This window comes from Dipodomys merriami, unplaced genomic scaffold (assembly GCF_024711535.1).
Source record: "Dipodomys merriami isolate MVZ:Mamm:240054 unplaced genomic scaffold, mDipMer1.0.p SCAF_5, whole genome shotgun sequence".
Lineage (NCBI taxonomy): Eukaryota > Metazoa > Chordata > Mammalia > Rodentia > Heteromyidae > Dipodomys > Dipodomys merriami.
The window spans coordinates 19990619-20013917 of record NW_027206068.1 but is presented as its reverse complement, the minus strand read 5'-3'; the positions used below and the strand labels follow the sequence as shown (position 1 = coordinate 20013917).

General features: G+C 35.9%; 1 protein-coding gene across 5 annotated transcripts in view; it reads right to left on the bottom strand.

The window, feature by feature from the left end:
- The window catches only part of Dgkb (diacylglycerol kinase beta), a 617161-nt gene that overhangs the window by 409432 nt on the left and 184430 nt on the right, over nt 1–23299 (bottom strand). For all 5 annotated transcript variants that reach the window (XM_069996159.1, XM_069996161.1, XM_069996163.1 and 2 more), the window contains 4 exons: nt 18204–18321; nt 14832–14920; nt 14633–14749; nt 5474–5572 (listed from right to left, as the gene is read on the bottom strand). In XM_069996159.1, coding sequence (XP_069852260.1) covers nt 5474–5572; nt 14633–14749; nt 14832–14920; nt 18204–18321 — 423 coding nt within the window. The remainder of the gene's footprint in view (nt 1–5473; nt 5573–14632; nt 14750–14831; nt 14921–18203; nt 18322–23299) is intronic.

Sequence of the window (23299 nt, the reverse complement as noted above, 5' to 3'; positions counted from 1 at the left end):
GTGTGTGTGTGTGTGTGTGTGTGTGTGTGTGTGTATAAAGAGAGAGACAGAGAAAGAGAGAGACAGAGAGAGAGAGGATGGTTACTTGGGTTTGAACTCAGAGTCTTGTGCTTGCTAGGCTGGCATTCCCTCACTGAGTCATACCTCCAGCTCTATTCATCACTAGTTGTTTTTAGGATTGGGTTTAAGTTCCTGCTCAATATGTACACATGTGGGTGATATAATTTTTGAAGATCATTTATATATATAAGAATAAAATATCAGATTATATTAACTGTGAGAAGTAATGATTTTCTTAAAACCAGGCCTTAGCTGGGCACTGGTGGCTCACACTTGTAATCCTAGCTACTCACAAGGCTGAGATCTGAGAATCACAGTTCAAAGCCAGCCTAGGAGACTCTTATCTCCAATAAACCACTAGAAAACTGGAAGTGGTAGAATGCTCACCTTGAGCTGAGAGCATCCAGGCCCAGAGTTCAAGCCCCATGACCAATCAAAAACAAAAACAAAAACAAAAAAAAAAAACAAGCCTTAAACTTTATAGCAGGCAAGAGAGTATGGAATGATTCCAGGGCAGTTAATGAGAGTTCATAGACTGAAAAGGCTCAAGGGCCATCAGTTTGAGCAGATTAAGCAATTTTGTAGGCAGAGCAACTTCATTAATTTGTTTAAAGTATGAGCATTTAAATAGTTAAGAGGTGTAATAGTCAATGTATTTACTCTATTATACAAAAGTGACCTTTAAGTCTTACTTAGGAAGGCGAGGAAAATTCTAAAATTAAGTGATTTAAGTTGATTTATTAACATATACAAGATTCCAAAGGCTTGAGCGAACAGGTGTACTTATGAAAGTACAAGTAGTTCAATTATCCTTGATTTCTAGTGTCTAAGGAGGTTTGTGAGAGACTGGGTATATTGAGCCAGTTAAAGAACCTTGTTTACCATAGCAGAGACTTTAGAATTCAAATAAGGAATCACTGAAAATACCTTATGCATAAAAGAAACATACAACATTTTTATTTTAGAAAGTGGACAGCGGAAGCAGGTTAGGAATATATCAGAAGTAGGTAGTTCTGAAAGACTGCTACTGGGACAATCTTGAGTAAAATTCATCAGAATGGCATATAAGATCATTACAATTGAGTCAAAAGAATGAGACCCATTAAGAAATTACAATAGGATACTTAATGGCTAGTATATTAAGACAAGGAATCCAAAAGTATTATGGGACTTCAGATGGAGAAGTTGAAGGGAGGGAAGACAAATAGGAACTCTCTGCTGGAATTTGGGGAAAGTATGGGGGCAGGGAAATCTTAGTTTGTAGGTCTGAAGTGCCAGTCACCCTTAGATTCCACTCTTGAATTGCCATTTATTGTCATGTGACACAGGAGAGTTTACTTAATTCTTCTATTTCCCAGTTTCCACAAATGTAAAATGGAGATCATGTTTATCTTATGAGTTACTATGAGTTAGTTGCCTGTGCACCTTATCCTCCTGGGTAGTTAGGATTATAAATACAAGTCCCTACCACCTGGTTTATTGTGAGTTTTAAGTAGATTTATACATCTCATTACTGGTAACATCTCCCCCTTCATAATTTCAGCTCAAACTGAGTTCATTCTCATAACTTGAAACCATTCACTTTTGTCTAATAAGTTTTGGCTTTACTATAATCCATAATTGTATTTGTCCTGGCTAACTGCACCACACTCTTTATCTCCTTACCATGTCACACTTTCCAGCTTGTATTCATCCCAGAGTCAATCCGTATCATCAATGCTATGCAAAGAAACCTCTGCTCCAAAGCTTCTCTTTCTTCATCATGATTGAAAATGCACAGTGTCTAATGAGACTGTGTATGTGTGTGCTGTGCCCATTTTCTTTCTGGAGCTGGAGACATATAGCTCAAATAGACTGCTCAAATCCATGATGATTAAATAGAGGTTGCTATTTCCTAGTGCTCAGCTCAGCGGTGTATTCCCTTTGTCCTTCCATTTCCCCCTTCCCTAGGTGACTGCTGTGTATTTGAATTGTCACACTTCTAACTTTCTTAAGCATCCTAAGTGTCAGCCAGTGACCCCCCAACTTCCTGTGTTGCTCTAGAAGTAGCAGTGGCAAGTCATTGTTTCCCCTACCTTGCCCTCTCATCTTAACAATTAAATTGTACTTCTCAAAATATAAGCCTGGTCATTCTCTTCTGGTCAAAATCCATGAATGGTTTTCTACCTCATTCCAAATAAAAGCTAAATATCTTATACTATCTGAAGTTGCCTTAAACAATATGGAAATCAGTGAAGTCTTTGACCTTCTCCTGTACAATTTGGACAGCCACTAATTTCCTCAATTTCTGATTGTACTCACACAGCAGCCTATGTCTCCTGACATTACAGTCTGTGTCTTTTCTAGTTCCTCTCTACTCCTCCATCCTCATTTATCTCTTCAGTGAACTTTTCTTGAATGTCTTTTTGGTAATTGCAACCTTAGGTTTTCTTTTCCTTGCCTGTTTTAATTTTGCCCTTTACACTGAAATACAACCAGTATTTTTGATTGGATAATTGGTAAAGTATATATAACAACACTTTGATATTGTTAAATAGATACACATGGAAACATATTTTGAACTGACATTCTGCATTAGTAGGCCTCACAGACCAGACCAAATAAACAATGGAGTTTTTCCTGTTAAGTGCCATTTAAACTGAAAATGTGAAGGAAACAGACCTTTGCTTTCCTAAAAGGGAAATCTAGTTTATGTAAATCAATATCATAAGGAAGCTCCTTCTGTTTCACTTCTTATTTAAAAAGCAACTAGATGATAACCAACCAGCATCTTTTCTTCCATTTGTTTCCCTGTTCACACTTTACAAAATCCACTGCTCTACTAAGGCCCAATGATAGTTCTCATTTTATTTTGCAAAATGGAGGCTGCATTGAATTGTGAATCACAGATAAAGGCTAATCAGGTTGTTGTAGGCTAATTTGTTGTTATAATTTCATTCTTTAGAAACATACATATATAATATAGAATGATTTCTAGAGTCAAGAAAATTAACATATTTTTCTGTGGAAAAGTTAACATTTATTTGATGTGGTAACAGCCTCAGAGTCTAATCTCCTGGCAAATTTCCAGTGTATAATACAATATTATTAATTAGAGTCACCATTCTATATACTAGATCTCTAATTTGTCCTGTATAATTAGAACTTTATATGCTTTGGGCATATTCCTTTCCTTGCTTGCCAAGAATTAGGGACCACCATTCTATCACTATATATTTAACTTCAACTAGGTCTTAATTAATTTACTTATATTTATTATTGTGTCATTTACCCCACTGGAGTGTAAAAATCTATAAAGCTAAACATTTGTTTTTACGTTTTCCATTGAGTTTTTTTTTTTTTTGGTTGGTGTGTGGCTTGAACTCAGGGCCGAGGTGTTTCCCCTGAGCTTTTAAATGGCTCAAGATTAGCACTATACCACTTTCAGCCATAGCACCACTTCAGGTTTTCTCAGGGTTAATTGGAGATAAGAGTCTCAAGGACATTCCTTCCCAGGCTGGCTTCAAACCATGATCCTCAGATCTCAGCCTCCTGAATCCTATAGGATTATATGTGTGGTGCCCAGCATATTTTACTATTTAATTTCCATACTAATTGCAAATTCTAAACATTCAATTAATGTTCATTGTATTAATTACTTAATATTTTGGTCCAGATTATAGTTCTGATATACATAACAGTGTCTAGTATAGTATATGTGTTCAGAATATAAGATTACTCATTGTCACATAAACTATGTACACAAGATTCCATTGGGATGAAAGTTAGAAGTGTAAAGCTATGATTAGAAAAGCTAGACTAAAGAATGCACTGACACTGCCTAAGAAATCCACTAAGCAAAATATCCAAAAGAAAGGATGTGCAATATGACAGAAGCAAGTTAAATGTTGACATTTTTGAAGATGAAATGGTCACTAATTGTCAAATACTTTGGAGAAGAGAGGACTAAATAAATACAAACATTAGCATGGAAACCATGAATGACATCTGAGTAATATGAAAGATTGATACTCAAACTTGAGAACCCAAAGGACCTAAATGTAGCAAGGGTTTGCAAGACTGTTACAGTAAACAGTAATAGCATAATGAATTCCTTCTGTTTTTGAGTTTGTGTGGCCACAAATAGACAGGGGTATCTACTAACCAAAGTGTCAATACACAATTGCAAGTAGGATGGCATTGCATATTTAATCTTATGGTTAAAATCTGAGATTAACAATTCATCCAAAAGAGAAAGTTTCCTCATATTTTTAAGGATGAATAAACATAAGGTAACTTAGTTAAAATGTGTAAATAATGTAAACATTTTAGAGATCTTTCCTCTTTAAGTAGCTCTTTAAAGACATAAAACAACAATAAAGTAGCCTAAAATGTATCGTTTTTATTATTCTTAATTAACCTCCTTAAAACCTCCTTAATTAACCTCTTTACATGACGAAAGGAAATTTAGAATTACTCATTACTATTCTCTTCAATATGGAAGTATCTTCTTTTCCTCTATTTCTATACTTTGAGAAAATAAAGCATTTTTTTTCAAGTAACTTTTAAATAAATTCATGTAAAATACAACCAGCATTTTACAGATAATTACAAAATGAATCATAAGTGGGTACAAATTGAGTAATTTGATTAATTTCTAGGTTGACCTTTATAAAAGTATTTGTCTAACATCTCTCAGTTGTTACTTATTTTTTCTGCAGTAAACCATAAACCAGACATTGAATTTCCATATTGTGTTAAAAATGAGAACCGTGTATAGACATAAAATAGTTTTGCAAAATAACTAGCATTGTGGAAACAATTTAAATTTTGAAAATAATGTTGAATATATTTACTATTCTTATTGAGGTAAATTCTCAAATTAACGCCCCTCATGCATTTCCAGTTCTGTATTCATAGAGTAATTAATTTACAGGTAGTTAAATTTATTGGTCAATTAAAAAATAACAGCTAATCGTGGGGAACAGCATTTTTCAAGGTTGGTGCCATCATTTTAGGCAGCCTCTGACCTAGCTAAGACACCTCAACACGGTAGATATATAATGTGCAACCCTGGCAAAATTGCCCATAAGAATAACTTCATTATTCTGGGAAGCTAGACCAATAAAGCATATGAAATGTATATGCCCTGTCCATACAGTTTCTGGTAAGTACAGTTTGACTAAGTGATAAAAATCTGAGTCTGCCTCAGTGAAAGCATACCTTTCTTTACTACAGAGTAAGTTGTGATGTAAAAGAAAAAGGAAATACAGTGAGCAAAGTTGCTCTGCTCTGAAGTAATGATGTAGTTTGGGTCTATGTAGTTCTGCCTTGATTCATGGGAAAAAATCACTTCTGGAAGCATTTAGTGCACTAGAGTACTAATTAGGCAGGGCATCTTCAAGTTACAGCAGAATGATAAGGGAAAACTCACCAGTACCACTGGACAGATTGTTGTGGGTGGTAAAATATGGTCCTTCAAAGGCCCACAGTCACATTCAGGTTTCAGATGAGAAGCACATTTGTTATGCAGCTAGAAGAAGAGAAAGGGGGGTAACATCAAATTCTATACAACAACAAACAAAGGCAGATGATATTTCAACTGAGAGATAGCAATACATATAAAAGTACATTAAAAAGAATTTCAAGAATAAGTAACAGGATCTTGAAGGGATTTTCATTATGTTTTCCACCTTAAATGACTTATTAAGCCACTTTCTTGGCACAGCCCATGTATTTCTCAATTCTCAAATATTTTTATATTAAAAATGTACACCAAGGAAGCCTGATTTCTTTGACAAACACAAATTCTTGTCCATTGCAGTCCATTGCTTGTCTCTTGACATTATCTTGAAACCACTGTGTACTGTGGATGATTTTTTTTGACCCTCCTGTTTTCTCAAAGTCATTCCAAAGTGCACAGCTCAGTATGGGGCATAATTGATCCCATCATTAGTTTTAACTTTGTAATTCAATATGTAAATGTAACCCGAGATTCATCTCAGTAGGAGCAGGATATAAATAAAAGAAGATGATTATGATTGTAAAATTTTATCTTTATATTGTATTTATTAGCCTGACAAAAGTTAGCATATAATCATATAATGTGCTATTTATTTTTACAGTATGTTGGAAGCTAAACTGTTATTTTTATCCACATTGATCACTAATTTAAAATAAGGTGTGATGATGTTGTGGATGGAGTAGTATTTTTTAAGCTATAGTGGTAATATTTATTGGAATCACATAAATTTGATAAAAAAAGAGAAATGCTTAAAGATATGTAGGCATTTCTAGAAATTTCTTCTTCTTTCACTCAATGTCAACTTAATGCAAATTATTCATACTGTAGGAAAATTAAATACTTGAATAGGCAATGGGTCTTATTTAAAACAATAACAACAACAGAAGCAGCCCTATCCCATCTCTCTTACCTATTCAGGCCTTGACTGTCTTAACTTACCTTCATAAGCAGTTCATTACCAACCAAGCATAAATGTCTGAGTGTTAATTTACTCTCGGTGATGGAACTGTAGTGAAGAGGTATTTCTCTGGTCTTAGAATTACGCCACCTTCCTACCTCAGATTTCCTTCTGTATGTATTATAATTCGTGTAAATTAGGCTGCATTATATAAAATTAAAATAATTATTTTATATGCTTTACAGAAGCACATAAACTTCATTTTTAATGATTTTTTATTATCAAGTACAGAAGAGTTACAGTTAAATAAGTTGATAAGTACATTACTGTCAAACTTATTCCTCTTCCCTCATTTTTCTCCTACTTTCCCTCATCCCACCCTCCAAGTTGTCATATAAATGTCTTTATATTCAAAAAAGGTGTGACTCAACCATCTTATTACTTCATCAAAATAACATTATTTTAAAAGATATCAGTAGTTCATTGGACTTTAAATAAATTGTAGTCATAAATCTTTGCATTTAAAATGCTATAGGATGAATGGGTTCCCCGAAAAACTGATATGTCCAAGTCTTAACTCTTGATAAGGGAGAATAAATGAACTGGTCTTGAAATAAGATCTTGGTAAATGCATTCAAGATAAAGTCATCCTGGATTATGTTTGGCATTATTGAATCTTTTTAAAAAGAAAGAAATCTGAACAGAGAGATACAGACCAAAAGGAGAGAAGGCCTGATAACAACAGCAGAGACAGATATCATCAAGGAGTGCTGAGTCCCTGCAAGCTAGGCAAAGGCAAAAGACTTTTCTTTCAAGCTTCAGAGGGAGTATCCTGACTTTTATTGTGTGGTTAGACTCCAGAATTATGGCAATATATTTCAGCTTTTTAATTTTTTTATTCTTATTTATTTATTTAGTCCTGGGGCTTGAACTCTGGATCTAGGCATTGTCCCTTAGCTTCTTTCATTGCTCAAGGTTAGTGCTCTATCACTTGAGCAACAGCTGCACTTCACAGCGTTTTTGAGTAGTTTATTGGAGATAAAAGTCTCACAGACATTCCTGCCTACCTGGCTTTGAACCATCATTCTCAGATCTCAGCCTCCTGAGTAGTTAGCTAGGATTAAAGGCATCAGCCACTGGAACCTGGCTTTAATTACTTAATTTCTGTCTTTTTGTTTAAAAAGCTCTAGAAAACCAACACACTAAGCACTATGAAAACTAAATTACAAGCAGAGGTAAATGTACTTAATATGGTTGTCACAGTGATAAAGAGTTTGATGTTTAATTATGCACATTATTTTAAAATAGGCAATGCAAGTTCTAAGAACTCTTCAGAAGTGGCAAAATCAGAGATGAAACTCTCTATGGGTTGAGAAAGAGATAGAGAGAGATAGATAGATAGATAGAGAGAGAGAGAGAGAGAGAGAGAGAGAGAGAGAGAGAGAGAGAGAGAGAGAGAGAGAGAGAGAGAGAATTGAATTTTTAATTTTTAATTTCGATGACACCTCAAAGCCTGGGAAGGGTACTCCATGACAGCAGTACCCACAAATACCTCAGGCTCTTTTGTGACTCCACTCCATGCATCTGCAACATGAATAATAGACGAAATTATCACTTTACTCTGTGTTTAGGAAAGAACTGAGGGCTCAGAATCATGCAGTTGGTAAGGTGACCAGACTATATGTTAGAGTATAACTGTTCATGTCAGTATTTTAGGGATTCAGAGTTCAAGAGCTCACAATACAGTCCATGAAACACTAGCGTTTGTTGGGCTAAAGTCATTTATGTTTTCAATGAGAGGTACTAGGTGATACAGGAACAATTACATAATAGGCTTACAAAGAACTAAATAAGACCAGATGGAATTTTCCAGTTTGGTTGACACCATGTTCCATACCCTGAGTTCTATGTGGGTGGGTGTAGGAATGTCAACAAATAATTGGGTCTGTAAGATCAAAAAACCCACATTATCTTCAATGGAACTGAGATACACAATGAAAGGAAATTCTCTGGAAGAAAAGATCAAGAAATATCTGATGCTTTCATTAAAAATCTAGCTGATGATTTCATTAGAAATGTAGCAGCTAGCAACTATATTAGAAAGACTTCATGTCAAAGTAGAGGCGGTATGTTGACAGCACTGACATTCTGGAAACTTGAAGGCAAATGTGCACAGTAGATGTAGCTAACGTGTCATATCGCTAAGAGACATACTTGACAATGAAACAGAGGATCTGAAAACCAACGAGGAGATGTGTGTCCCTGAAGTCGTCATGTGTATGTATCAAGAATAAAAGTGAGCATCATTCTTGTATCACTCTTGTTGTGCACTTAAAATTGCTCTAAAGAATAAAATCTATTTCTAAAAGCAAATATCCACAAAATTAAAAATAGAGTTAAAATAATAGTACATTTTCTTTAGATTGCTATAATACTTTATTTTTCTTATCAGGTACTGTTTATGTGGAACTCTTCACCCTGATCCTATAGTAATTTTCTGCATTCATGTTATCTTTCAATAACATGATGGGGAAAAGAGTGACAGTCATTAACAGAGACAAGCTGCTGACGTTGATGCCTTGACTTGAGTGTGGTCCTCCAATTTCATGTGTTAGAAACGTATCCCCCAAACTTGTTGGAAACAGTACCTTCAGGGTACAATTGGGAATTGGAGATGAGATCTTTAGGGTATAGTTGGAATTAGATGAGCTTATGAGGAAGAGCCCCCTGTAATGAGATTAGTGCCCTCACCAAAAGAGCAAAAGTGATCAGCACATCTGCTGCCTTGCCATGTAATGCCTTCTGCTGAGGTAGAACATAGCAGGTAGGTTCCTCCAACATGAGACTTCTCAGCCTTTAGAATATAAGAAAATATCTCTTTTTGCTATAGATTACCCAATCTCTGATATTTTATTGTAGCCAAACAAAATGAATTAAGACAACTTGACACCATGTCATTTCATAGACAAGACATTGAGAAAAAGGTATAGTGAAATTGAGAAAAAGGTATAGTGAATTTGCTCAGTGTGAATGAATGCTGAAGATAGATCGTATGTTGAAGGTAACCTAAGTCAACGACCACTTAAATACAAGATTCTTAATACAAGTAGAGATAAAGCAGAACACTGATGATTCCTGCCTTGTGAGCAAAATAACCAATGACATAAAGTTTATTTTTTAAATGCTGCTCACAATTAGTGTTGCATTTCCTTTTTACAGTAAGACAGAATTACTTAGATTATTACTTCTATCGGTCTAGAAATTGTCATTCAGTTCAGAATCTAGGAAAATCATATAATGTGAACCAGTTATTCCTGGAAGTGAATAACTTGGAAATAATTTCAGAGTTTATAAAAGCTCCCAGTAGCACCTAATTTAGAGCCAAATCTATGTTTACTGCAAAAATCTGTCTCATGTTTGGGAGAAAAAGAGGGTGTATGTGTGTGGGAAGTGTGTGTGATTTTGGGGTGGGGTAGAGAAAAATGAATGTACTGGAATCTATTGGTGAGAAATTGAACATTAGAATTAGAGAAATAAATAAGTGGGAGAAAGAAGCTTCCGAAGGATTGTATCACTATTCATGCATTCCCTGGTCTATAATACTTCATACATTTGAGATATATTCTTAAGGCTGGCATTCACTAAAGCATATACATATCTATGGCTTTCCAAACTTGTCAGCACGTGTTTAGGAAATTGGTACTTCCAGAAAAAGGGTGTTCTTATATGATATTAGAAATTAGTAATTAACACTTTAAAATAGACATTCTCTTGATAAGTCCAAATAAAATGTATTAACCTCCCATTCTGGTCATTCTTATCTAACGAAACTTTATCTGTCTCAGTGAGGGAGAGCTCACAACACTGTCTAATGGAAAGTCAGGGAAATATACTTAGCAGAAATGCTCGGGATGAACAGAGGAGTCAAAAGGATGCAGAATGAAAGAAAGCAGGAGGAGGAGAGTAGAGCCGCAGAGAATGTTTTGCTTGGCTCAAAGTATTAAAATAAAAAGTACAAAAAGTAGTTCTGTAAATGGAAGGAGATGGTTAACCATTGTACTTATTCACGACTTTCCTGTTTTAACTCTTGAGTAGTTAAACTTATAAAAGGAGATAAACTTTACTCTAAGATCTTAGCTACCTATCTATAAGGTAGAGAGTTACTATAATGCCATATGCAAACACTACAATGACTGAATGAAACACGAGTGTGAAAACATGTTTTATTTGCTTATCTTAATTGCCTAACTTAATGTATATTTAAGTATGATTCAATGATATTTTCAAAAATTGAAATGGGATCCATGGTTGAGATTCCATCTTTAATAGTAGGAAAGATAATATATCAGCCATTGAAGTGAGTTGAGGATTTACTTTAAATTCAGGACTCTGTCAACTCCTAGTGATGGGGAGAAAGATGTGTTCCATCAACCTGCAGCTGGAGCAGACTGCAGTCAGTCCAGCAGTAAAAAAAAAAGTTAGCAGGAAACAGCAAACTATTGGAGAAGAGTTTAGTTAATCCCTTGCTTGACAAACAAAGTAGAGGGTAGGAAGGAATACTAAAAAGAGGAATTATTAGCATCAAGGAAAACCTCGAGAAAGGCATAGAACTTTGTTCCTGAGATTCAGGAAGAATGTAAGGCCGGTGGATTCATGTGAGCTTCCTGTACCATAGCCAGCAGACATGCCTTGTTGAAGAGACTGTGGGAAAGGAATTCCTGTAGACTGGGCTCATGTTCAGTCTGTCTTGAGAAACAAAAATGAAGTTAAAACAAGGCAGTATTGAGGGCTGAGTTTATCATTACAGAACTATCATAGGTTTGCTGAAAAAATTAGTATTTTTGGAAGATTATTTTGGAGGTAGTGTGAAGCCTGCATTATAGAGAAAGTACCTTCTGTCAAGGAAAGAAGCCAAGAGATTTTGACTCTAATCTAGGCAGGAGGTGCTAAAAGTTTACACTGGGGTTGTGAATGTGGAGACAAAAACCCAGATCTGGGAGAGAAAGTTTTGAAAGGATAACTCAAGCAATGGTATAAGTGAGATGTGAAGGCACAAGACAAGAGTAAAAGATATTCACTTCTATTTCAAAAGTCAGCTGTCGATTGTAAATGGCTGGCAACATTTACCATGTGTGATAAAGAAGACTTTTAGGATTTATACTTTGTGAATATAAATTGACCACACTGGCTTACAATCGGATGACACTCAGGGCCACAAAATTCTGGGTGCCTTAGTATTGCAGATGCTGTTCTGACTTAGACTGGTCAGATCTTTCCAGAGGCAACACAGAGAGAGGATGACTCACCAAGCTGGCGTTGGGCACCTATATGGCATCTCACATACCACACATGTACATGAATGTTATTACTGAGAATACACTGATAAAGATGTCCTTTCTTAATGCATCCACACAGATTTTTTAAATCTGTTTGTAACAATCCTATAATAGGTCACATGAACTCTACATTAGAAAGTAAAACATTAGCCAACATTTGCTACATATGAGGGGTCAAAATGATTACACTAATAATTGGTAGAGATGATCTTATAGTCTGGTTGTACCCAGGTGCCAGTAGCTCACGCCTGTACTCCTAGTTATTCAAGAGGCTGAGATTTGAAGATTGCAGATCAAAGCAATCCAAGGTAGGAAAGTTCATGAGGTTCTTATCTTGAATTAACTATAAAGAAAGCTGGAAATGAAGGTGTAGCTCATATAGCAGAGTGCTAGACTCCAGCAAGAAACCTCAGAGACAGCACAACTCTAGAATACACATACTCACACACACACACACACACACACATACACACACACACACACACACACACACACACACACACACACACACACACTGCTTCTCTTGAAAAAATCATAAGCAAAACAATAGTACAGCATTGGGAAAAACATCAAACCAAGCTTCATTTTCTGTTCTTTCCACAATCAAACTCCTGATGGAATCCATTCAGAAATGTCTCCTGAAGTCACCATTGACTGTGTTGTATGCCACCAAGATGGCAAACAAGGAACCTTGTATCAGCCAACATTACTTTTAGAACAGCATGAGAATAAGACTCAGTTCCTCGGGAGCCATTTTTCAAGACCAAATCATTTTATATTAAAATTTAATACAATAGCACTAGAGAAAAAAAACTCTGAACACATGAATATTTTGAAGTAAATGTATTCTGTGTCACCCAGGTACCAAATCAGTATATTAAAAAAATTATACAAATAGAAAAATGGTTTTAAAAACAAGGAAGAAAGGAATTCTGGTATTTTTAAATCCCAGATTATGTTAAAATTAAGATGTAGCTAGTGAAAGATGAACTCTGGAAAAGCAAGAAGTATACTTCCTACAAGAACTGGAAAGCATTTCTTCATGGTTTATTGGCAATCCTTCTTTCCTCTTCAGAGAAATTTCTCTTTTAAGTCTTCAGCCTACTTATTTATTGGGCAGTTGTTTCTTTGAGGATTCATTGTTGGGGAATTTAATTTTTTGAGTTTCAGGTATATTTTAGATATGAGACCTTTGTCCATTATATGGCTAGTGAAGATCTTCTCCCAATCGTGGGCTTTCTATTGTGTAGTTGTGGAGATCAGAGGGAAGGGATGGTAGGGAAAAACAAAGGAGGAGGCAACAATGCTTGATAAGAAATGTACTCATTACCTTGCTCATGTAACTGTAACCCCTCTGTATAGTATTTTCAAAATAAAAAACTTATTTAAAAAAAGAACTGGAAAGAAATGTTATCTTGTCAACAATGAACAAAAATCCAAACTTTAATATATTTTTTAAAAAAAGAAATTGTGGTCTTCTTATAACAGAGAATCCAGTATGTTTGAGTAATTCATGTTTAATTTAAATCATTTTTTGTTAGACATTTTATTGCAATAGTCAAACACTTCAGAAACTAAAGCTCTCTTTTCATAATTGAGAAAAATTTCCAAATGGAAATGTAATTTAAATGAATAATAACTGAATGTGATTGAAGAAAGTTTGTTCATTTTTCCAAAATGTACTTAATTATATTTTTGAAATGTAAGTCAGTTTTTTCCTTATGATGTGTGTGTATGTGTGTGTATGTGAGCACACACGTGCATATTAAGAATTTGTTTAACCTGTGGATTAATTGTGGAACATTGAACTAATACTGAGTAACTAATCTGCTTAACTATTCAGCGCCCCCTGCTGTTTTATTCTGACCAAAGCAAGAATATTAGTCCTATACTAAGAGTACTAATACTTTGTGTTTAAAAAAGGCAAAAAAGCAGGGAAAGAGAGAGAGGAAGGAAGAACAGAAAAAAAGAAGGAAAGAAAGCAAGAGAGAGATAGACAACAAAAGAGAGAAAGCAAGGAAGGAAGGAAGGAAGGAAGGAAGGAAGGAAGGAAGGAAGGAAGGAAGGAAGGAAGGAAGGAAAAGAAAGAAAGAAAGAAAGAAAGAAAGAAAGAGAGATGGAAGGAGGAGGGAGAGAGGGAGGAAAGAAAGGAAAGAAAAGGAAGGAAAGAAGGAAGGAAGGGAAAGAGGGAAAGAAGGATAGTAGCAAAACTCTATATTCTGATTAACATTTTCGCACTCCATTATCAAAAATAACTGTGCTACAAAATGTATATTTTCCAGAAACTAAAGAAGAAACTATGGAAATATCTAGTTACTGCATGTATTTAAAAAAATATTTGTTGTGATTTTACATTCACCAAAACCTATTGAAGTCCTAGTGTTTCCTATGAAAAGCTAATTTATTTCTCCTTTCTTCATTGTCCATAATCCTAAAAGTGAACATTTACACTGAAATCTTTTATTTCTCAATTTCAGATTTAATTGTTGGAGCAGTGTAGCCACAAAGTGAGATAAACTGTTTGATGCACATTTAGAAGCATCAGGACCTAAGATATAGACTTCATTTCTTTGCCTATTTTGAGCCCTTTAATTGCCTCCCTAAGAATGTCCTGAGCTCCATGTCACAACTATCTGGTGGTTTTGCCCTCACCGTTGACAACGGTTTTGTGCTTCTGGATCTATGACAACAAATCTGAGCCTCTGTATCTATCCTTGAAGGCCAGATGAAGTTAGAAGCTTCAGTCACTCAACAGTATTTATGCTAATGTCCAGGAAACGCTATCAGGACTGTCAGACGGCAGCCAAGGAGAATGCATTTGCACACGTTACTCACTGTGATCTGACACCACACACAGTGTAGTCCTGTCAGCCCCTGGTAACATTTCACTGTTTTGTGGCACTTATCACACTTGGTCGGGCAGTTGCCTTCAACCCAGTAATGGTGCATGACCTGGAACAGAACAGCAGTACTGTGGTAAGAGAAGGCATCTCTATGCACACCGTCAGAAAGCAAGCAGAGCCCACACACTTACATCTGTGTTCTTTTTGGACTTCACATAGGTCTTGATGCAAGAAGAAGGGGCTCTAGCCACACAGCGTTCGTGGACTGTGTATTTACAGACTGAAAAGAAACAGGTACACAAATTCAGAGAGAATCCTGGTCCGGACTGTAATTTTCTAAGGAAAGAATGACATTAACAGAACCTCATTTCATAGCTACTGCTCCCTAATCAATCCAATCAGCCACATCAAGGAAAAGTCCAAGTAGACTGTTTTTTTCTTATTTTTTTTTTTGCCATGGAATACAAAAAGCCAATTAGGACAGGAAATATTATGCATGTGAACAACCAAGACTCCTCTATCGTAGCATAGCAGGAAATGCTTAATTAAATCAGTCTTCACTCGATTTTTTCACAATAATTCCCAGATGACAAAAATATTAAAAACAAATTGATGAGTGCCAAATGGTGTGGTGTCATTTGCTAGAAAGAAAAGAACTATATTTTGCAAAGTACAGGCATGGCAGTGGCTAGTAAACATGGATATATGAGTTTATGATATTTTGTCTATTGATTTATCTAAGCCTTAAATGGCTGATTGCACTGTTTCTAGAGAATAGAATCCATTGTACATGCCAGGTCTTCAGGAAATGTTCATCTTTCATTTTACATTATGGCATTGTCTCCCCAAACAACAATCTTTACAAGGCGACATATGGCTTGCATAAGCAAAATGTTATATACAAACATGGAGATGTACAAGCAAATATATATGTTTGTGTATACACAGAATCTGTGCCATAAAATTAAGACATACATTTTTTTGGTGTCTTCATGTTTTTTCATTGTTAGAATCTCAATAAAATTAGGAGTCACACATAGGTAGTGATTTAATAAAGTGTAGTATCGAAACTGAGAGTTTTGTATTCATAAAGTTAATGTTTGTGTCTGTATGTGTCTGTGTGTGCATGAATGCACATACTATCCAGTATCAGTTTGAATTCAGGACCTTCTACTCTCACTCACTTGTTTTGCTCATTACTGGTACTGGAGACACACCTCCATCCTGAATTTTGCTGGTTAATTGGAGATGGATTCTCTGAGACATTTTTTCTTAGGCTGACTTTCTAAAGTGATTCTCAGATCTCAGCCTTCTAGGTGATTAGGATTACAGGTATGAGGCACTGTCACCTGGCTCATAATAAGATTTAGCTAACACTAAGTAAAAATGATACTTCCTGATCTATTAATGAAAACATTGTATCTACACTATTTAAAATGTTATCTACACTCTAAAAATTTCACATCTGTGAGTTTCCGTTGTCCTTGTGGCAAGATTGAGGAGGAAAATGTATCTCTATATTTCTATGTTAATAATAATGTATAGACTATTTCATTCATTACAATAGATGATAAAAATTGTGAACAATTACATAAGATATCATTCACTTGTTTGAGAGATATTTTGTTTCACATGCTCTTATCAACAGAATCTACCAGAAAATGTTTCCTTACTTTTAAAATAAGTCATAGAATTTTAAAAATACTATGTCCATGGACTATGTCATATTGTAACTGGCCTTTGGAATATGGCCATGGGCAACCTGTTTCTAACATGATGTGTGGCAAATTTTGTGTTACTTTATTAAAATCCTTAAACTCTTAAGACATTGCATATAAGTAAAATATATTTATTTTATTTTCACATAAGTACATCTTGGAGGTGTCTTATTAGAGAAAGAAAAATCCCCATATTAATAATGAAAGTATTAGATGAAAAAGAAACTCTGAAAACCACATGCCATATGGAACACACATTTAAAAATTAGATTTCGTTAAATAAAAAATTAGACATGTCTAATAATCTTGATATTCATCGGGTACCAGTGGCTCATGAATATAGTCCTAGCTACTCAGGAGGGTGAAATTTCAGGAGCAAGACTTCAAGCCAGCCCAGGAAGAAAAGTCGGTAATACTCTTATCTCCACTTAGATACCAAGGTTAGCATTGTATGACTTGAAACTGTGGCTGAAGTGATAGAATGCCAGCCATGAGTGAAAAGCCAAGCAAGAGCGCAAGGCTCTCAGTACTGGCACAAACAACAAAACAAAACAAAACAGCAAAGAAAAAAGAAAACTTCACAAATTAATCACTTCATTCATAGCAGAAAAAGAGTGGAGAAATTCCTGGGTTCGTGGAGACCTACAGCCTTGGTGAAAAATAGATGGCTTATTCTCTACATACTCTAGCAGATAATTTGGGAATATAAATTACTTTTAAATATATCACAGGTGGAGGGGGGGAAGGAGAAGGATTGGGATGGGGGGGAGGGGGGAGGCTGGGAAGGGATGTGAAGGGTAAACAGAGGAGGCTGCAATGCTTGGTAAGAAATGTACGCATTATCCTGCCCATGTAATTGTAACTCCTCTGTGCAGTATGTTCACAAATAAAATAAAATTAAATTTAAAAAAATATATATCACAGGTGGAAAAATACTTAGTTGATTTTATAAATTACCTGTTGCATACTATGTTAGAAAATCCTAACTGGATTATTAAAAAAATAAAACAAAACTTGCAAAAATACATGAAATTATACACTGAAATTATCAAAACAACTTACAAAGCATTAGTGCCTTGGATTTCAATATTTGTAACTGGTTATAAATGAAAGTCCATTTTTACTCTATTGAGACTGTGTGTGTGTGTGTGTGTGTGTGTGTGTGCGTGTGTGTGTGTGTGTGTGTGTGTGTGTGTGTGTGTGTGTGTGTGTGTGTGTGTGTGAGTCCTGGGGCTTGAACTCAGGGCCTGGGCATTGCCCCTGAGTTTCTATCTCTGGAAACACAGCTCCACACTACTCCAGTTCTTTTTTGAGGGGAAGAGGCGGTGGAGTGGTAGTTTATTGGCGATAAGAGTCTTAAGGACTTTCCTGCTTGGTCTGGCTTTGAACCACAATCCTTGATCTCAGCCTCCTGAGTAGCTGTAGGTATGGGACACTGGAGCTGGGATTACTTGACACAAAATTAAAGATTTGGGGTATTTGATTTATGATAGTTAAATCCTCCTGAATAAAGGAGGTGGCATAGAATATAAAACAATCTGAATGAGATACAAATGAGAAACGAGTTGAAAATTTCAAAATAATCCATGAATCTACTACCGATTCCAGTAAACGGCGGAAGTAAATGGTGAAAGAATTAGCAAGGGTGTTTCTTTGTCCAAGGAATCATTTCCTCAAGCTAGGGAAAGACAGGTCATGTTAGAGCAACCTAAGCAATCTGAAACTCCTGGGGAACTGAAATCCCAGAATAGGCAGTGTCTGGAGGATTTCTGAAACCTCCATCTCCAGAGAGGCCTAGGCCTGGCACGAGCCTTTCCTGGGGAGCAGTGGGGTGCGGACACTCACAGGAGCAGCAGAGACCCTGCTTGCCCACGCCGATCAGCATGTTCAGGCAAAGGTTGCAGTAGGCAGGTTTGTTAAAATGCTTGAGTCGCCACACGTGCTGTCCGTCATCCTTCACATTCTGCAGGAGACGTAAGGGAAACAGATTTCACTTAATGAAATCAACAGTAGAAGATGGAAGTGCCAATTAAATTCAGAGCTGGACTGAAGCACTCAAAGACAATCTGTTATTTTATCTCTTATGCTCCAAGATCGCCACCCAGTCTTCGGAAAAACACGAGTGCGCTGCTGGAATGAGATAGTGCTAACCAATCTCGGATGCGATAGCAACCCGCAAATTCTTGTGAACGGTTCCAACAACCTCCCCCAAACTATCAGAATGACCCACAGTAGGCCATGTCTGCCTTGAATTTTGACACTTGATGCTCAGCAGGATTACGTGGACAAATGCCTAAAGACACACAGAGAAATGACTCCCGTGGAAGAGTTTGAGGAATGAAAATGCGCAAGACTGTTGATACTTGCTCAGTAATAGAAATATGCAGCATTCAGGATGGTGGCGATTTAGGTCTCCTAAGCAGTTAGAGCAATGGCCTGGACTGTGAAAAACAACATTTTCAAGTAAACTATGATGATATTCCAAGTCTTCCTTTCCATATTCCTAATGTTATCAATTAAAATAGTGTAATATAAAAAAATAACAAATTGTAATAAATACTGAAGGGTCTATTTGCATTACCACTGTTATAATTGCTCTTTCATAAAATATGAATTTTATTCTCATGGAAAGATGGTAAAAGATTGAAAACATATTACCATATTTATAAAAATCCCTATACTAATTTACCAAACTTTAAATTCATTCACGATTTTTATTGGCACTACTATAATTGTTGTTTACTACTCTAAGTTCTATATAACAGTTACTTCTCCTGTGGATGTTTACTCATATCTGTATAGTTCAAGATTAGAATAAGGGGCTGGGAAGGTGGCTCAGTGGTAGAGTGCTTCCCTTGCATGCATGAGGCTCTGGGTTTGATTCCTCAGCACCATAGAAGCAGAAAAAGCTGGAAGTGGTGCTATGACTCAAGTGGTAGAGCACTAGCCTTGAGCTAAAGAGCTCAGGAAAAGCGCCCAAACCCAGAGTTCAGGCCCCATGAGTGACCAAAAAAAAAAAAAAAGATAAAATGAAATATATGGAGTTAATGAACTTTGAGCTGCTTACAAGAAGATCAAATATAACATGAACTTAGAATGTATCATTATTTTTGTTAACCTTGTTTTCTTCATTAAGGTGTTGCCCTCATTTGTTAGCCTTATTTTCTCTCTTTTGCTTTCCATTTACCAACTTTCAGGAAACTTAATTGCAACCATCATTCATTGGCATTCAATCAACAGTAGTATACTTTGTGACTTTTCAGATAGACAATTAACATATGTCTTAGAATATATTCTAAAAATTTTTTGAGCACCAAGTAAGGGCTAGATAAACTAACACTAATTCTGGAGAGCAGGGATAATGCCATCAACTCTAGAGTTGCTTGCTTCCTCAGTCAGGAGATAAAACCACCTGATTTAAAATACCAAAGATATCCTATAATAGCTAATTCTTGAATTAGAACCCGAGATGTCAGATTTGTGTCATAATATGAAATGCTAATGAAAATCCTTCCTGGGGAATCATTTTCCGTGAGTCTTTTGAGTTTTGCATGTTTTACAAGTAGGAGCACATTTTTTTTTCAAGCCATGTGTTAAAGACTCTTGAAAAATAAACAGCCTTGAACAATAGAGAAGTGTCTCCCTCCAGAGGGGAGGCTGACCTCTTGCCTTGTCTCACAAAGATAGTTTCTTCCCCTAAGTAAAGGTTAAACAGGTTTCTTGACTATAATATTACAAGAGATTTCATTTCCCTAGGCCCAGAGTTCGCAGCTCTGTTGCTGGGTATGGCAATTTGTTTTCATCACAGGCTACCATGCCCAAGAGACTTAGGGAGAAAGGCACTGCTGGTTGGTTTGCTGTAACAAAGCCATTGTTTCTGACCTTGGAATCTGATGTACTTTTGGACCATCCAGGGAAGTGCTGAAGACAAACTTACTCAGGAAGCTGCAAAGAGGATAAATCTCAGACCTTTCACAATTCACCATGCTCAGATCTGCTTTTTTGACAAGGAGCTAACAAGCTCCCAACAAAAGCAGCGATTTGAAGATGTAGATGTCATGGAAATGGCATCTGAAGGTAATTGCTTCAATTACCTTGGGAAAAAAATAGGCTCTGTAATAATTTCCAATGAGTTGTAACATTTCTAGTAATTCTATCATGTAAATAGGACACTCCATGGTGAATTTTACAGAATTTTCCAACCTGTTCAAGTTTTTCATTTCTAGTCTCTTAAAATAGCAATCATTGTTTCATACAAAGTTTCAATCTGAGGCTATTGAGTTTAAATCTGAAGCTATTAATTAAAAATAAAACTAAAAAAACTTTAAAAGTAGTGGTTACATGCTTAAAATATTTTCAATGAGAGAAAAAGGGAAAATTGTAATTTTCGTACATATTGCTGTTTCGTAATCTTTGTCATTTTATTTTTCAGTGATTGTCCATTCTGTGTGCATAAGCCTCATCCTGGTGGAAAGCCCATATGGACGAAGTTATCTGGCATTTTCCTTATCAAAAAACAAACAAGTCTGAGCGTGGGTGTTCTGTCAATCAGAACGCTTAGCCATGATACAGGCTGTAACTGATGTACAAATCCATTACCCATAAAATGCTTTACCAAAAAAAAAAAAAAAGGAAAACAAATTATATAGCTTTATAGCTTTTAGCCGGATGCATGGCCAAAATATGCAAGGGATGAAATATGTATGTGATTTCTTTGAGAGGAAAAATTGAAACCAGGAGCCAACTAGTTCTCAGCAGGGAAAATTATCCTCTGAGTGGCTGCAGCTTCGTGTCTTGTCTTGTTTGTCTTAGTTAGATTGTAAACTGAGTGGGGAAGTGGGAGAATCTGTTCCTTCTGTATTCTATCAGTCAGTACAGAGTATTCCTATTAGTAATCCTATTGAAAATAAGTATCCATTGCAAAGAAAGCAATTCATGCTTATGGAGGAGGGGGGAAGAAATGAATGGAGAATCCAGAAAGCTTGATTCATGGCCTGTTCCATACATGTGTATAAGCTATTACACATTTCTTCTATCTTCTTTTCCAATAAAATGAAACTATCCACTTTCCTTTCCCAGGCCGTGGTGTGAGATTTCATTATACAATACCTGTGAATTTAATTTAGCTCCTTGAAGAGTGGTGTTATATAAACAGCAAATATTATTACCATCATTGGGTTGAGTTGTATAACATTCCCAGTGTTGGAGCCACAAGAATTGAGAAGACTATCCATAGTTTCACTATACTTCATTTCATTAAGAAAAAAAATGTTGTTTTTTTCTTTTTATTACCAGAAGTAATACTACTTCATGTTACAATGAAGCTACTCAGTTGCATGCTATACCAGAGAGAAATGTTCGGTGAATTCTAGGCTAATCCAGAATGAGATGGAGTTTCGTGTCCTGCCTCAATTCTCATCTTCCCAGAAACCAAAAAGATGCTCCAAAGGGATCATGCCCTGTGGAACTTTTTGAAAACCTCATTATTATAGAAAATTCTGAAGTTTTAGGCTTACCTTAAATACGTCCAAGAAAAAAAAAGGTGGTTTGCAAGTCCACTAGGCCTACCCATAGACACACAGACACACAGACACAGACACAGACACAGACAGACACACAGACACACACACACACACACACCACGAAGGACCTCATGGAGAAATTTTATTGATGGCCCAGCACAAATACCCTTTCCCCCACAGCCAGTTGTGCTCTGACCGACCCAACCAAGGATACTGAAAAGCTAAGCTTGCAAATTCTTTCCAATTCATTAAATAAGGAAGAACACTCAAAAGACTCAAAGTTTTAAAGTGTAAAATTTTCCCCAAAGTTAGCTCATTATGAGAGAAACAAAACCATAACTTATATAAGGTTTTAGTATAAAACTTCTGGGTGGCATGATAATCAATTGTTAAGTTTTAGACCATACTCTTTGAGGGCATTCTGGGACCCTATCATGCCTAAAACTCAAAAGCAAATTCTCCAGACAGTAATACCACATAGTCATTTTCTTTGAAAGGTGGAGACTTAAACTGGAATCTCAAAATTTGTCCCATTTGTCCAATTTTGCAACTCCTTTCTAGATTGAGAGAGATATACAGCAGGAAAAAGATAACATTTAGCAAAATTAAAATGTAAAACACTGGAATGCTAAATAATATCACTTTTCTAAGTTTAATTTAGTTTTAAACGATGTCACCTTCTATTCTTGGCCATTCAGATAGCTTATCAGAGAACACATTATAGTTTTTTTCTGAATTATTCAGGAGGATAAAAGGAACATAACCCCGCTAATCAAAGATGACATTTACATTATATCCATTGAATATGGGTTCTCATGGAATACAGGTAGCAAGATAAATATGTTCAACTAAAAACCATAGAGGCTAGATACAAACCTACCACCAAGACATGAAGCTTCCTTATTTCAAACAAGACTACTGCTTCAACAAGTATTCCTTGTTTTAGGAGAATATTAGAAATTATCTTCAAAAACTTTGATGAGGACTCAAGGGGAAATGATATTTTGAACTTAAAATTATTAGGAAAGGAAGAATATGGTTTTGTCAAACCTGCTGTCCATGTTCCTAGTAAAAATGCAAAGTGCAAAAATCCCCTTGCTAAGTGAATGAAAGAAGCACTGTGGATATGAATTTGAAACCCATTGTTTCTACTTAATGGTTAAAAACTTAATTAAGCTTTTCTGACTGCCATATTTCCTGGCTGGTGACAGACTAGATCGATGGATGGCAAACTGTGGCAATAGGGCAATTCTGCTCAGCAACCTGTTTGTGTGAATAAAGTTTTATTGGGCATAACTTTGCTACATGACATATACGATATTCATATTTGCTATAGTACTATAACATCGTACATCACCAAAGCCAAAGTTATTTAATCTGCTCCTTAATAACCAGTTTCTGATCACTAAAGAAGATGCA